Genomic DNA, 13,880 nt, shown 5'->3' on the forward strand with positions numbered 1-13,880 from the left:
ACCTCATTTGTAATTAGGATCGTGCCAGACCCACTTGGAACAGTCATGTAACCTGGGGTGGCGAGCGTTGACATCTCACCGTGTGCAGAGCAGTGGGCCCGCTGATTTGATTTCCTTTCTTTAAGCAGGTTAGTGTGACCCCAGCCTGGGGTCGCACAGAATACTTTGGGCTGTTAAGTCCTGTGTTGGAAGCCTGTCTGATCCAGCCTGTTTTTCGCGATGGGTAATTGAGTCCCAAGGTGGCCACGTGCTTGTCGGGGCCAAGCAGGGCCTTGGGCACGGCTGTCTGTCCCATTGCTTCCTTCCCAGGGTGACAGGCATTCGTTTCTCTCCTGGGTCCCCCCATAGTTAGTAATCCCTGTCCTAAAGACACACTAGAAAGTTCTTGCAGCATTGACGAGGGAGCAATCCTTTTGTTTCCGGAAAGTGTTTCTTGATGGCCTGCCCTCAGCGTCATCCTTGGCCTTCTCTGTTCTCTTTATCCTCTGCTCCACATACAGCCTCAGTTTACCTCCGAAACCTGAGTCCCAGATCTCAGTCTGAGCTCCCAGCCCCAGCCTGAGCACACGCTCACATCTCTTCTGCCCGTTGGAAGTCCCCATCTGGCCAGTGTCAGCAGCACTTCACCCTCAGCTGTCCAGCTCTTCATCCGGTCCTCCTCCGAGGCCCAGGCCCTGCTGTCTGTCTAGGCGAAGGGCCCACTCTGTCTCCAGTTGCCCCACTGGGAGTGGGAACAAGATGAACCATCATCGAGGCTGGCCCGGTGACGCAGTGGTTAAGTGCTCACGTTCCACTTTGGCAGCCCAGGGTTCACTGGTTCGAATCCCGGGTGCAGACATGGCACCGCTTGTCAAGCCATGCTGTGGCAGGTATCCCATCTATAAAGTAGAGGAAGATGGGCGTGGATGTTAGCTCAGGGCCAGTCTTCCTCAGCAAAAAGAGGAGGATTGGCAGCAGATGCTAGCTCAGGGCTAATCTTCCTCAAAAATAAAATAAATAAATAAACCATCATCATCTCCACTCACCCTGTGTGTTAATGTCCTGGGGCTGCCATGACAAAGTAGCACAAACTGGGTGGCCCCAAACAGAAATGTATTCTCCCACAGTTCTGGAGGTGTCTGCAGGGTTGGCTGCTTCCGGAGGTTCTGAGAGGGGAATGTGGTCCAGGCCTCTCCTCCAGCTCCTGGTTGCTCGGCAATCCTTGTGGCTGCATCACCACCATCTCTGCCTCCATCCTTGCGTGGACTCCTTCCTCTCTCTCTATATGTCTGTTTCTTTCCTTATAAGGACACTAGTCATTGGATGAGGGGTCCACCCTCATCCAGTGGGACCTCATTTTAACTAATTGTATCTGCAAAGATGCTACTTCCCAATCCGGTCACATTCTGAGGTCCCAGGTGGAGGGAGGACACTGTCAAACCCGGTACAGCCTGCAGACCATCGCTTTTCCTCCGTCCTGTGGGCCCTGCGGTGCTGGAGCTCAGGGGACGTTTTATAGGCCTTAGCACTCAGCGGGTACAGAGCACATTGCCCCAGCGTTGGGACCCTGCATGAAACCGGAGCCTGCCCTCTGCTCTGCCTCACGGTCTGCTCCTTCCTCCTCAGGCCTTACTGAAATTGGACTGCCAGGGCCTGGTGGTCAGACTCATCCAGGACTTTGTGCTGCTGACTACCGCAGTCGAGGTGGCGCAGCGCTGGAGGGAGCTGGCGGAGAAGCTCGCCAAGGTTTCCAAGCAGCAGATGGACGCGTACGAATCTCCACACCGGGACAGGAACGGGGTCGTGGACAGCGAGGTGAGCGGGGCCGCCTCCCCTCCACCTGGAGGATGCAATCGCAACAAGTACCACTTGGTAGCGTTTGGATGGGGATAAAGCGAGTCGCCTTGAGAGCGGGTGCCCAGCACACGGTGGGCTCTCTCCAGGTGGGGCCGGTCTCATCCTTCTTAGATCATTGTGAGTCCTGGCTCTGCTGGTGGCCAGGCCGCTGCACCTGGAAATGGGCAGTTGGAACAGCGTCAGAGGAGCTGCCCTGCCCGCCCTTGCTAATCCTGCTCTTAAATCACCTTCAGTCAGAGTGAATAATGCATGAAGGGAGCCCTTTGTGATGGGTGCTGGGCGGGTGTCTGCCTGTCGCTGTGTTGGGTGAGCACCTGGCATGTCGGGCGACGTTGTCCGGCAGTGGTCAGATTCCTGCTCAGAGAGTCGTTTGTATTTCTCTCTTGTTTGTGGAGGTCACTTTAAGCTTCTGGAAAGACAGTTCAGGCTTAGGAGACCGAGGAAGCAGGAAGTCCCAAGAATAAGGGTGTCCTTTATTAACACGTGCATTTCTGAGTAAATGGCACAGCTAGATAGGGCCGCAGGGACTGTAAGGGGAGAAATCACCTTTCGGTTTGTCCAGACACCATTTGCTATATAACTGCTCTCGGCACAAAACGTGTTCTTCTCTCTGAAACTGTGCTGGCCCGGGGCACAGAAGGTTCCACCTGTTTCTTTGGGTTTGTTTCACGGGTGAAAGAGTAGCATAAATATGAGCAAAGGACCTGGAGCAGATGATGAGATCAAAACTCTCACTGTCCCCTACTCTTCTTCCCTTCTTCCTCCTTTGGTTTTGGACGACTCCACTCTCCAGGCCATGTGGAAACCCGCGTATGACTTTTTACTAACCTGGAGCCACCAGATCGGGGACAGCTACCGGGATATCATCCAGGAGCTGCACATAGGCCTGGACAAGATGAAGAACCCCATCACCAAGCGCTGGAAGCACCTCACAGGGGCTCTGATCCTGGTGAACTGCCTGGACATTCTAAGAGCGGCTGCCTTCAGTCCTGCGGACCATGACGACTTCGTGATTTGAATGGGTTCCCTCCCCTCCGCTGCGGATCTGGGGCACGCGCCCTTGCCTGGCCTCGTCTGGCCGTGCAGTCACATGGAACTGGGGAGGGAGGGAGGGTCAGCTGCTTAGACAGACCCCGGGTCCCTCCAGCTGGACCCACGCCCAAGGACCAAGCACACACGATGCTCCACCTGCCTCCTCCATCGCGGAGGGGAGGCCTGAAGGGAATTTCTACTGCAGGTTGTTGCCAATCAAATAGCTTTCTATTTGTTAAGTATAAATTTAAATTTAAAATCACTTTTTTTAAACTATGGGGGGAGGGGGCCTATGAGAAAAGCAGTATCTAATTTTTTAATGGACCATAAAGGTAAAAAAAAAAAATCCACTTAATAGGAGCAGATGCTGTGGAGGTTTTTATGTGATAGAAAGACCTTTTTAAATTATGTTACAGATGTATATATGTATTTAAGGGTCATCGGGGGCATTTCTGATTCCCAGACATACTTTGCATTTCAACACTTAGCAAGGAAACACACTTATTCAAGTGTTGGGCCTTTTTGCTCCAGACTTGGTAAAAAAAAAGTGGATCCAATAGGAAACTTGGTTTTGCAGGAAATGAGTGTAGTTCACGCCCATTCTTTCTGAGGATGTCTGGGTCCTGCTCTCCCCTCTTATTTTTATTCTCTTCCGTACCTTTGCCCCATATTGCAGGAAATGGTTAGACACAGCAGCTGTGGGCAGAGTTAAATCCAACAGGAGCAGTTAGGTGTCCTTGAGAGGAGAGGGCAGCTGGGCGTTGGCATTCTTTATGGCCCCTGCCTGTGTGTGGCTAGTCATTCAGAAGAGCAGTGCCATTGGAGTGAGGTGGCCCTGCATCTCCAATAGACCACTGTCCTGTTTCTCCCTCGGGGCAGGGGAGCACTTCCTGCAGAGCTGACCCCATCTCTATAGGCATGAAGGAATCTTCACCGCAAGGGTCACCCCATGCTGATGTGCAAAGGGGCCTGCTGCCATTTGCCAAACTCTCCACTTCCTTCCATCCAAAAAGAAATTTTCTTTTTTTGAGGAAGATTAGTCCTGAGCTAACATCCATGCCCCTCTTCCTCTACTGTATATGTGGGATGCCTACCACAGCATGACTTGCCAAGCAGTGCCATGTCTGTACCTGGGATCCAAACCGGTGAACCCCGGGCCGCTGAAGCGGAACGTGCGCACTTAACCACTGCGCCACCGGGCCAGCCCCTATTCCATCCAAAATTTAACCCCCCTCCCTTCCTGGGATACCCATGTCTCCTTGGAAATAAATAGTATAGGGAAACCTTTCTTTTTTTCTTTCTTTCTTCAATATAGAGATTATCTGAGCAGGGTGAATGTTTTCTGAAAATGAAATGTTTCCCACACAACTTGCCGGACTTGACAGAGTTGTATTAATAATCTTTACAGTTGTGGGTCAGCTTGCGGTGTTAAATACTGTGATTGCATTGTAGTTGTGGCATCCCAGAAGGGAGTGAGGGGCAGAGTGGAAGAAAGATCTGGCAAGTCAAGAGTTGATCCCCGGGGATGTGCCGGGACACGCGCTGTGCTTGTACCGAGTGATGTTGGACCATGTGGGATTCCTGAATCTTCTCTAAATCTGCTTTCTTGAAACATGTTAATTACTTAGTCTAATCAATGTCTAATCCCTGATGGGGCTAAAACATTCTTAATGTATCTATTGATTCAGAGACTGGAGACCAACTGGCTAGAAAAAAACAACAAAAACACTACATATTTTATGCTGCAAGAACCAAGACACACAACTCCCCATCACGACACGAAGTAACCTTAAATTCTGCTTCTCAACCCTCCGTCTTCATTCTTCCCAGAGATCATCTCCTACCTTTTCCCCAAAGAAGAAACAAAACCAGTTGCACCTTAAAACCATGGATATTTTTCCTCAGGGGCTTTACATAGTTTCCTATGCAACGTGTCTTGTAGCACAAGTGAAATTCTACAAAAGTTGCAGTAAATTTTATTTGGATATTTTAAACTATTGAGTGTGTGTGTTTGTTTTTCTATACCCAACCAGGCTTTAAATAAATCAAAAGTAAAACTAGTGTTAATAGCTGTGCATAGAACAATGGCTCCCTCCCGAAACGGTCACCCCTGGCTGACAGTGTGACGTCAGATGATCTGTTTTCTTGCTATTAATTTAATTGCTCTAGGAACAGGGGGCTCAGTCATCACTGACCAGTGGGAACTGGTGTTGCCCAGAGCGCCCAAACAATGCGAGTGGATGGCTTCCCTTTTTCTTGGCCCCGTGAACCTGGAACTGGCAATCCAATCCTCCGACTCACGGTTTAGCACTGAACCATTTCTGTGGGTCGGCCATCGTCCATTGGGTGCCAGCTGCAACAAGCAGGACTCCCACGGGCGCTGCCCTCACTGTGCCCTGGGAATATCCTGTTGTCAAGGCGGAGAATAGGGTGGACAGCAGCCCTGCCTGGAGGTGGTGGGGAAGAGTGGGGCTAAGGAGAGTCTCCTTGAGAAGTGACTTTAGTCCAAGGACCAAAGGCTGAGTAGGGACCAGCTAGCCCCAGTCCAGGCCAGACCTGGGGAACAGAGGGTCTGCAGCATTGATAGGGTGCATGGGACCACAAGAGGCTGACCCTTCCCACGGGGCTGGGGCGTGTCCAGTGAGCAAGGACGTCTGTGTACGTCCTGTACCCTCCGTGCGTGTTAATTCTAGTCCTGCCAGCTAAGTGCACCCACCCAGTTGAGGCAAGGGTTCAACGTGGTCCCATAACTTACACAGCTAATAGCAGAGGCAGAGATTTTAAGCCAAGGCTACCGTCACAAAGGGCCACAAACCAGGTGGCTTAAACAAATTTATTCTCACGGTTCTGAAGGCCAGAAGTCTGAAATCAAGGCATCGTCCCCCTGTCTGTCTCCAAACCTCCCTCCCCTTAGAAGGACACCAGTCATGGCTGAGGGCCCGCCTGAATTGAGTGTGACCTCATCTTATCTTGATTACATCTGTAAAGACCCTATTTCCAAATGAGGCTGCATTCACAGGTTGGGGGCGTGTTGAATTGGAACTTCAGCACATTCCTCTGAGGGACCCACAACCCGGCCTCCAGCGACCCAGCCTTTGAATGTGGCTTGCATGGGAGAATGGTGAAGGAACCCAGCTTCATCCATCACGGCATTCTCTGCCCAATTTAATGCAAAAGCGAGAGGGGTGGAGGAGGTAATTCTTAAAAGGTCCACGTCTGGGGCTGGCCCTGTGGCCAAGTGGTTAAATTCATGCCGTCTGCTTCAGTGGCCCAGGGCCTCACTAGTTCAAATCCTGGGCACAGACATGGCACTGCTCATCAAGCCATGCTGAGGCGGCGTCCCACATGCCACATCTAGAAGGACCCACAATTAAAAATACAGCACTTTGTACCAGGGGGCTTTGGGGAGAAAAAGAAGAAATAAAAGTGAAAAGGTCCACTTCTGACAGGACGGGCCATATTCAGCAAAACCTACTTTCTTCCTAAGCAAACACTGGGACTATTTCCCAAGCTCCCTTACAAGGAGGTGTTGCCATCTGAGTGTCTGGGCAGTGGAACTGTGAGCAAAAGTGATAGAGGCCGCCATTGAGCCCAGCCAGTAGAACCTTCTGGGCGCACTCCTGTTCTCTCATTGAACAGAAAGAACCCCAGGGACCTAAAGATGAGGAAGAGTCACACAGCGGGATTCCAGGCCCCTGAATGACCCCTGGAAGGCTTTCTGTCTGGTGACATCTTTATCACATTGTGACTAGAGTTTACGTCAGGCCACTGAGGCTGTGAGGGCTATTATGGCAGCCAGTGTGTCTTTAATCTCAGGGGCAGCAGACCCAGATTATTACTGTAATCTAAAAGCTGGAGGGGAGAGGGGGTTGCTCTTAAAAGGGAAACACCCCTGCCACATCTGGATTATTTCAGGTAAAGATAGAAGAACTCGCTTGTACTACTTTTCTCGGCCTCTGCAAGTCCAGAATTGGTCCGTGCCAGTCTGAATAGAAAGAGCTTTTATCTTTTTACAGAATATTCTCCAGGTCAGTCCAAGAAGCTCAGTTAAAACCTCCAGTCCTTTATTGATGTTGATTTTGATGTTAATATTATTGGTAATAATTCACATAAAAGGGCAATTTTGTCCTTGGTAAATTGCTGCCTTGGTTCTTTACGTGACCGTGGTGCGGTCATACCAAATGGGGCATGCACCAAATCATTTACGTGGTGATCGATCACCCAGCCCCCACCACCTCCAAGTTCTCATGGACCTGGCTGCAGCAGCCAAGCCCACCTTAGTCCTGTCACCTTCCCCACCAGCAGTCACCAGATCCCAGTGGCCCATAGGTCTCCTACTGCCGTGACTGGACTTAGGATCTTTTCCTTGTCCCTTTGCTCCCACTCCTTTTTTTGGCCAAACTACTCGGACATCCTCCCACCTGGTCCACTTCCCCACTGTGCTTCTGCTCCCACATCCATGGGATACAAGAGGGAGACCCAGAGACCGCCTCCTTCCTGCCATGTGGTCAGCTCTGGGCTACCCACACCCTTGGCTGTGCCTGTCACACACCAACTCAACTCCCTTGACCACCTCCCCTTTGCAAACTTCCCTGTCTTTGTCCAAGCTGTTCCTCCAAGCTCAAACACCTTCTCTTCCTTCCCCATCAGCGACACAGAGCTCTTTGAGGGCAGCGAGCGTGTCTAAACTCATCACTTGAACCCGCAGAGCCGGGCACCTTAAGTGTTTGTTGCGTGAAGGAATTAACCGTAGTTCTGGGATAGAAATGCATCTGAGAACCTCTTGGCTATTGGAGTGGAGAGAACGGGCTTCGTGCTGTGTTCACAACCCATGCAAACAATCAGTGAGAACTTGTCCGGCAAGGAAGGCATCAAAACTAGCTTGATTTTAAGAGGGGTTCAAAGAGAAGCGCATCACGGGGATGGAACTCAATGAAGTGTACACCAAATCAATTCCGTGTCCTAATGATTCATTTCCCGGCACGAGGGAAACTCTCAGTTTGGGCCATGATTTGTGCTGTAATAAAATTCGGTTTTATGTAAGATAGATTGAAGTGGCCTTGTCCTAAACGGTCAAGTAATCTGATTTCTGGGGGGAAAGGACGTGCCGCCAGATGCCCAGGCTTTGCTAAGCACCTGTGGTCTACCCAAGGTTTGTCCTGTTTAACCTTTGTGATGATTTTGGTTTCAAAGATGAGGAAACTGAGGCTCAGGGAGGGCCAACAGGCCCAGCTGGCACAGTAGCCAGGCCCAAGCTCTGTCCACCCCCAGCTGCCCCTTCGTGGCACATCAGAAACGGAAAGCAGCATGACAGCCATTGCACGAGTAACAAATGCCCAAAGCCAGAACTGGGGCTGTCCCATTAACAAGTGTGCTTTGGGACCAGGGGAGGTGGGCTGTTATCCCCCCACCCCTGCCCTCACAGATCTCTTCTGGAACGTATGTGCAGGATAGGCATTACTATTTTGTACCCCTTTCCCTAAAATCCTAAATATTTAAAATATTTTCACTTAACCAGTTTTCCTTTTTTTTCCTTAATTTCCACTTTATTGAGGGACAATTGACATGTAAACATATAAAGTAGAGGAAGATGGCCACGGATGTTAGGTAAGGGCCAGTCTTCCTCAGCAAAAAGAGGAGGATTGGCAGCAGTTAGCTCAGGGCTAGTCTTCCTCAAAAAAAAAAAAGGGAAAAATAGGGAATGGAGTCAGATACGAAGTGAAGTTCAAGTCTTAATTCTGCTCATGCCTGGACCCCGCTGGCAGTTTGATGGAGCCTGTAGATGCCTCAGAATTACATAAATGAATAAAGTAATCTGAGATCACAAGTGAAAGCAATTATATTTACATACAGTTGCCAAACGATTTTTAAAAATCGTGGCGTGGTAGTAGGTATGCTTCTATATGTGTTAAATAAGACGATCGAACGGTCGATGTCTGTCTACCCATCATAAGCTCAACACAGTGGCGAGCATTGCCTTGGCTACAGAAATGTTAACAGATAGAAAAATAATCTGAGATTTAGAAACTGTTGACAAAATCAGAGGGATTTCTATTATTACAGAGGTTCCTTGCCTGTACACATCCTTGGAGGAAATGCTAATGTTCGCTTAGAGGTTAATGAAAATAAGGATGTAAATTTTTTCCCTTAAAAAAAAAAAAGCGCTCATCCTAAGGAAACTGAATCACCCAGATTTGCTATACCTGTTGTTCTGAATTGCTCATATTATTACTTTCTGCTCCAAGTTCAGGTTGGCAAGAATGGTATTTTTAAAGCTTTGCTTCTCTGACCCAATGTTCTTAGTGGAAGAGAAGGAAACGTGAAGAGATTAATTGGTTTTGTCTATGACTTTTGAAATATCTAAAGTCATTTTTCTTAATTTTCCATTTCAATTGGTTTACTTTTGAAAAGAATATCTACTGTACATTCAGGGTAATTGTCACCTTGAGGGGGCAGCAAAAGTTACCCAAACTGGGTCAGCATCAACTTCCGTGAAATGCGTGCGGGCAGCTTGGCGGAAGGGCCGATGAGCTGCTCATCCCGTGCCTGTTGTCTGGTTGCCGGTCCTGCGCACAGAGGGTGAAGGGAGACCCGTCAAGGGAGAGAAGAGCCAGCTTCTGGCCCTGCAGGAGTTTGTATTCCGACAAGGAAGGTCCAGACCCAGGAGCAGATACCTGAAACTCAGGGAGACGAGCACTGTGGTCAGAGTGGACCAAGGAAGGATTTGAGAAAGAGGGGAGCCTGTTGGGTGCTGGGGTTTCCAGTGAGAGCGTGGTTGAGTCTTCGGAGGCTATGAGAAGAGACACCCAAGGTATTTTCCAGGGGAAATCCAGGAGGATACTGAAAGGGCAGGGGGAGGTGTTCATTCATAGATATTGATTGAGCACCTTCTATATGCCCAGGGCTGTTCTAGACCCAGGGGGGTAATCCCTGTCCCCATGGAGTCCACGTGCCACTGGGAAACAGACGATAGACTAGATCAATATTTAGTGAAAGGTCACGTAAGTGCTATGAAGAAAAATAAGTGATGTACTATGACCTTGGGTTGGTGGGGAGGGCATCGGTATAGAGCAGGGCATTCTGGGAAGGCCTCTCTGATGAGGCGAAGTGTGGGAGCAATGAGTAGTTCAAAGAAGTTGGAGTGTGCACTGCTGTAAGAAGGGCTGGGGAGGGAGAGTGGGATGGGAAGATGGGGACGGGGGCAAGCAGCCTTGAGTGCCAGACCAAGGCTCCTGGAGTTTGCTCAGAGTGGGTAGAAGGCTTTGGGGGATGGGAACTGGAGGGGGTGACAGATCCGAACAGGTAGTGCTGGGTAGGATTAGCTGAGGAGAAGCCTGGAGTCCCAAAGCCATGGACCGACCCAGATATCAGGGCCAGGAGGATGTGGGAGGCAGAGGAAGAGACTCAGCTTAGTGTGGCATTTGATGCGGCAGGAGTCAGGAGGCAGTGGGGCCGACAGTGCGGCCTCTGAGAACACGGCTGGGTCAGGACGTGGAGGGGGAGCCCAGGCGTCGATGAACGGCTTTCCCGGGAAGTGGGGAGAGGATGGTTAGAAGCGTGGTTGGGGAGGGGAAGCAGAGTCAGACACAGTGTGGGAGGGAGCGTGGTGAGGGAGTGGGCAGTTCTGGGACTTCGGCTCTAAATAGAAAGACGTTAGGCGTAGCTGAAAGATTCTGGACCAAGAAAGCCAGTGAGAAGTAGAGGCAGAAAATACTGTAGAAACCTGGACGGCATCCTTGGTCCTTTTTCCCCCTCTCCCCCACTCCCATCATATTGGCCATTAAGGCTTCTGATTCAGCCACCGCTCATTTCTTCTCCTCTCTCCCTGGGACTACTCACTAACTTAGTCCTGGTCACCATCATCTCTGCCCCGTACCTGCAGAACCAGTCTTGGCGCCTCAACTCATCCTCCACACGGCCACCAGAATGGCCTTTCTAAAATATAAACCCATGGCTCTTTCTGCCTAACTCCCCACCTTCCGTGGTCCCCATGTTTAGAGCAGATGAATGAATGACTTCCAAATGCCAGTGCATGGGGCATCGCTGGCCTCGATGAAGCTTCCACCGGTACATACAAAAAAAGAGATACAGGACACTGCACTGCAGGTTTTCGTTAAGCCTAATTCATGCACGTCAAATTACTGTTCCTGATCCTGGAATTAAGCCCTTCATCCCTTTTTGGCATTAAGTATCCTTTATTTTGGCAACTGATAATGATAATAAATTGCAGCAGTAGTTGTCATTTTCATGCCTTTTTTGGCAAAGTAAAAGGTTGGCCAATGACAAACATCTGTGCGTTTCTCAAGACTTGGGTTGTTGGACGAATAAGGGAGATAGAAGATGAAACTGTTTCCCTGGCTCTTTGCACGGGGGGCTGTTTCTATCCAGGCCACCCTCCTCACTGTGTCTGTGGCTTTTTTACATTTTCTGGGTGCCCAGCAAACTCAAAACTTCCCTTGCAGCTGAATGCAGATGTGTGACTAGCTGCCACCGTGTGGCTCTCTGATTCAGACATCAGCAACTTGCAGAAGGCGGCGAGAATGGTGGCAGAAGCAGCCAGCACTCAGGGCAGCAGTGGTCACAGGGCGAGCTGTGGCATCACTGGGCACATAGGGCCGTGGCAGTTCCCCCGGTGGTTGGTGAGCCCAGTGCGGTGGCACATGCCTCATCAGGCCACTTCTGGACACTCAGCATTGGGCGTGGTTCCTCCTCTCTCCCAGCCCTCTGGTGAATTACTCAGTTATCCTTTAATGAGTCCCTTTTCGGGAGAATCAGCCATTGCTGATTTCTGTTGCATGCAGATAAGCGCCGTGACTTCTGACTATTTTTATCCCTTCAGGATTCTGCTCTGATAATCAGACTGCCCTGGGAAGTCTTCTTGGATGTGCCACCTGGGCTGAAGGCCCTTCCTTTGTTTTTGTCGGCTCTCTGCCCTTACCACAAGTATAATCCGAATCCTTCTATTAGAAGTGTGCATTTGCTTGTGCCCCACAGACTGTAAACTGAGCAAGGAGGATGCCACAGTGCCTGACTCACACTCAATAAATTCAAACTCACACTCAGTAAATTCTTGGATGAATAGCTGGTTGAATGAACGACTTCCCAATGATCACTGCAAACCAATTCATTTAGGGGAACGGAGGCCAGGTACAAGGGCCTGAAAGCTTTGTGCGTAATTGCAGTCGTTTTTTTTTTTTTTAATCAAACAAATATAAGTTTCATAGGGAGTCCATCCAGGATCTTTTTCTAGAAAGTTCTATCTCTACTCATTTTAGTTCACTGGTCTTCCCACTATAACTTTACATATGTTTAGCTCAGCTGAAGCTCACACTTTGGAATAACAAGTGTTTGCTTTACTTTTCACACATCCACATATTTTTCTACACTCCAAAAGCAAAATCAGTTCACACCCAGGGTGTGGATAATGGCACCTGGGTGAGAATAGCAGACGTGGGTACATTTGGCGAACATCTGTAGCCTCAGGTGAGCTGTCTTGGTGTCACAGGCCTCCCTGGACCGTGGCCCTGACGCCTGGGGGAAGCAGGAGGCAGGAGGACCAGCAGGCACAGTGGTTGCCTGGCGACTCCGGGGTCGCAGGGCCATCCTTCTTGTCTAGAAGAGAAAGGATCTCTAGAGTCAAGTCGCTTTCATTTTTGACTCTGAGCCTGGTTAGAATCAACAGAATGAAGAATTTATAGGAAAACCCACACTGACGAGTCAGCTTAACCACTTGTAACGTTGAAATATATAAACGCAACCGTGTGTGTGTGTGTGTGTACGGAAGTGCTGTGTGAATGTGTGTTCTCTGTGCAACTGGTGAATTCAAAAGAATACAATCGCGTGTTAAAAATCTCATTGGAAAATCAGATTCCGGTTCTCCAAGGCATTTTGCAAAACACCTTTTTGTATTCCTAATTATCACATTTTCCATGCGACAGATGAGTTGAGAAGCTAAAGATGGAAAAGGGGATGAAAATGAATGGAGGGACTGAGGGCACTTGAGCTAGTTAGAAATAATTTACGCAGACCTTGGAGATTTCTGTATTTTTCCCAGGATGTGGGAGATAGTGATCATTTTTCAAATATTAGATTTGTGCAAAATATATAGAGATGTGCTGATGGCTAGTGTCACTGTGCCACACACAGGGCATCTCAAGCTATCAAACCCAGAATAAATTTGTTTTGCATCATACTCAAGTAAAAACAACTCCACTTTTGTGTTTGTGACGTGTGACACATTCCAAAATTCTGCTGAAAATATTATTGGGTACCTCTGATGTCATCGTGCAGCATTGTCTCCCTAAACAAAAGAGCTTTGCATAGCACTCATACTTCACTTCAAACAAGGCAGCGTATTAGCATCATTATTTTCAAAACATCTTCAAAATATACTTTACTTTGCATTATTCAAATGTCTGTAATATTTGCTTTTATTAGGGTATTTTGCAAGTATCAGATCACAACAGAGCTCTAGTTGAAATATCATTATTTTGGATTCCCATATATTTCTTCTACCCACAGCTCTGGGAGGAAGTGAAGTAGGTACCAGCCTGGTAATCTGGAGAAAATGAAAGAATCCAGCTATTGAAGATCATTTTTAAAAATGTAATTGCCATGACCACTTGCCTGTTTTTTTAAGCATAGTCCACAACCACCTGACTGAGATTCATCACATTAAAAATGCAGATTCTCGGGGCTGGCCCCATGGCATCGTGGTTAAGTTTGGTGCATTCTGCTTCAGTGGCCCAGGGTTCACAGGTTCAGATCCCGGCCACAGACCTACACCACTCATCAGCCATGCTGTGGTGGTGACCTATACACAAAATAGAGGAAGATTGGCACAGTTGTTAACTCAGGGACAATCTTCCTCAGCAAAAAAAAAAAAAAAAAAAAGATTCATGCCTTTAGAATCAGATGCTTGTGGGGGCCCCAGGAATGTGCATTTTACCAGGCTTTCTGTCTGATTCTTAGGTGCCCTTAGGTGTGAGGACAAGCTCAATGTTTAATCTTAC

General features: G+C 48.9%; 1 protein-coding gene across 2 annotated transcripts in view; it reads left to right on the forward strand.

Moving 5' to 3' along the window:
- SH3BP4 (SH3 domain binding protein 4) overlaps positions 1-4,862 on the forward strand; it is a 95,745-nt gene extending 90,883 nt beyond the window's left edge. For both annotated transcript variants that reach the window (XM_070618648.1, XM_070618649.1), the window contains 2 exons: positions 1,606-1,794; positions 2,630-4,862. In XM_070618648.1, coding sequence (XP_070474749.1) covers positions 1,606-1,794; positions 2,630-2,854 — 414 coding nt within the window. In that variant the 3' untranslated portion in view covers positions 2,855-4,862. The remainder of the gene's footprint in view (positions 1-1,605; positions 1,795-2,629) is intronic.
- The last annotated feature ends 9,018 nt before the right edge of the window (positions 4,863-13,880 follow it).

Source organism: Equus przewalskii, chromosome 5, assembly GCF_037783145.1.
Source record: "Equus przewalskii isolate Varuska chromosome 5, EquPr2, whole genome shotgun sequence".
NCBI classification, from domain to species: Eukaryota; Metazoa; Chordata; class Mammalia; order Perissodactyla; family Equidae; genus Equus; species Equus przewalskii.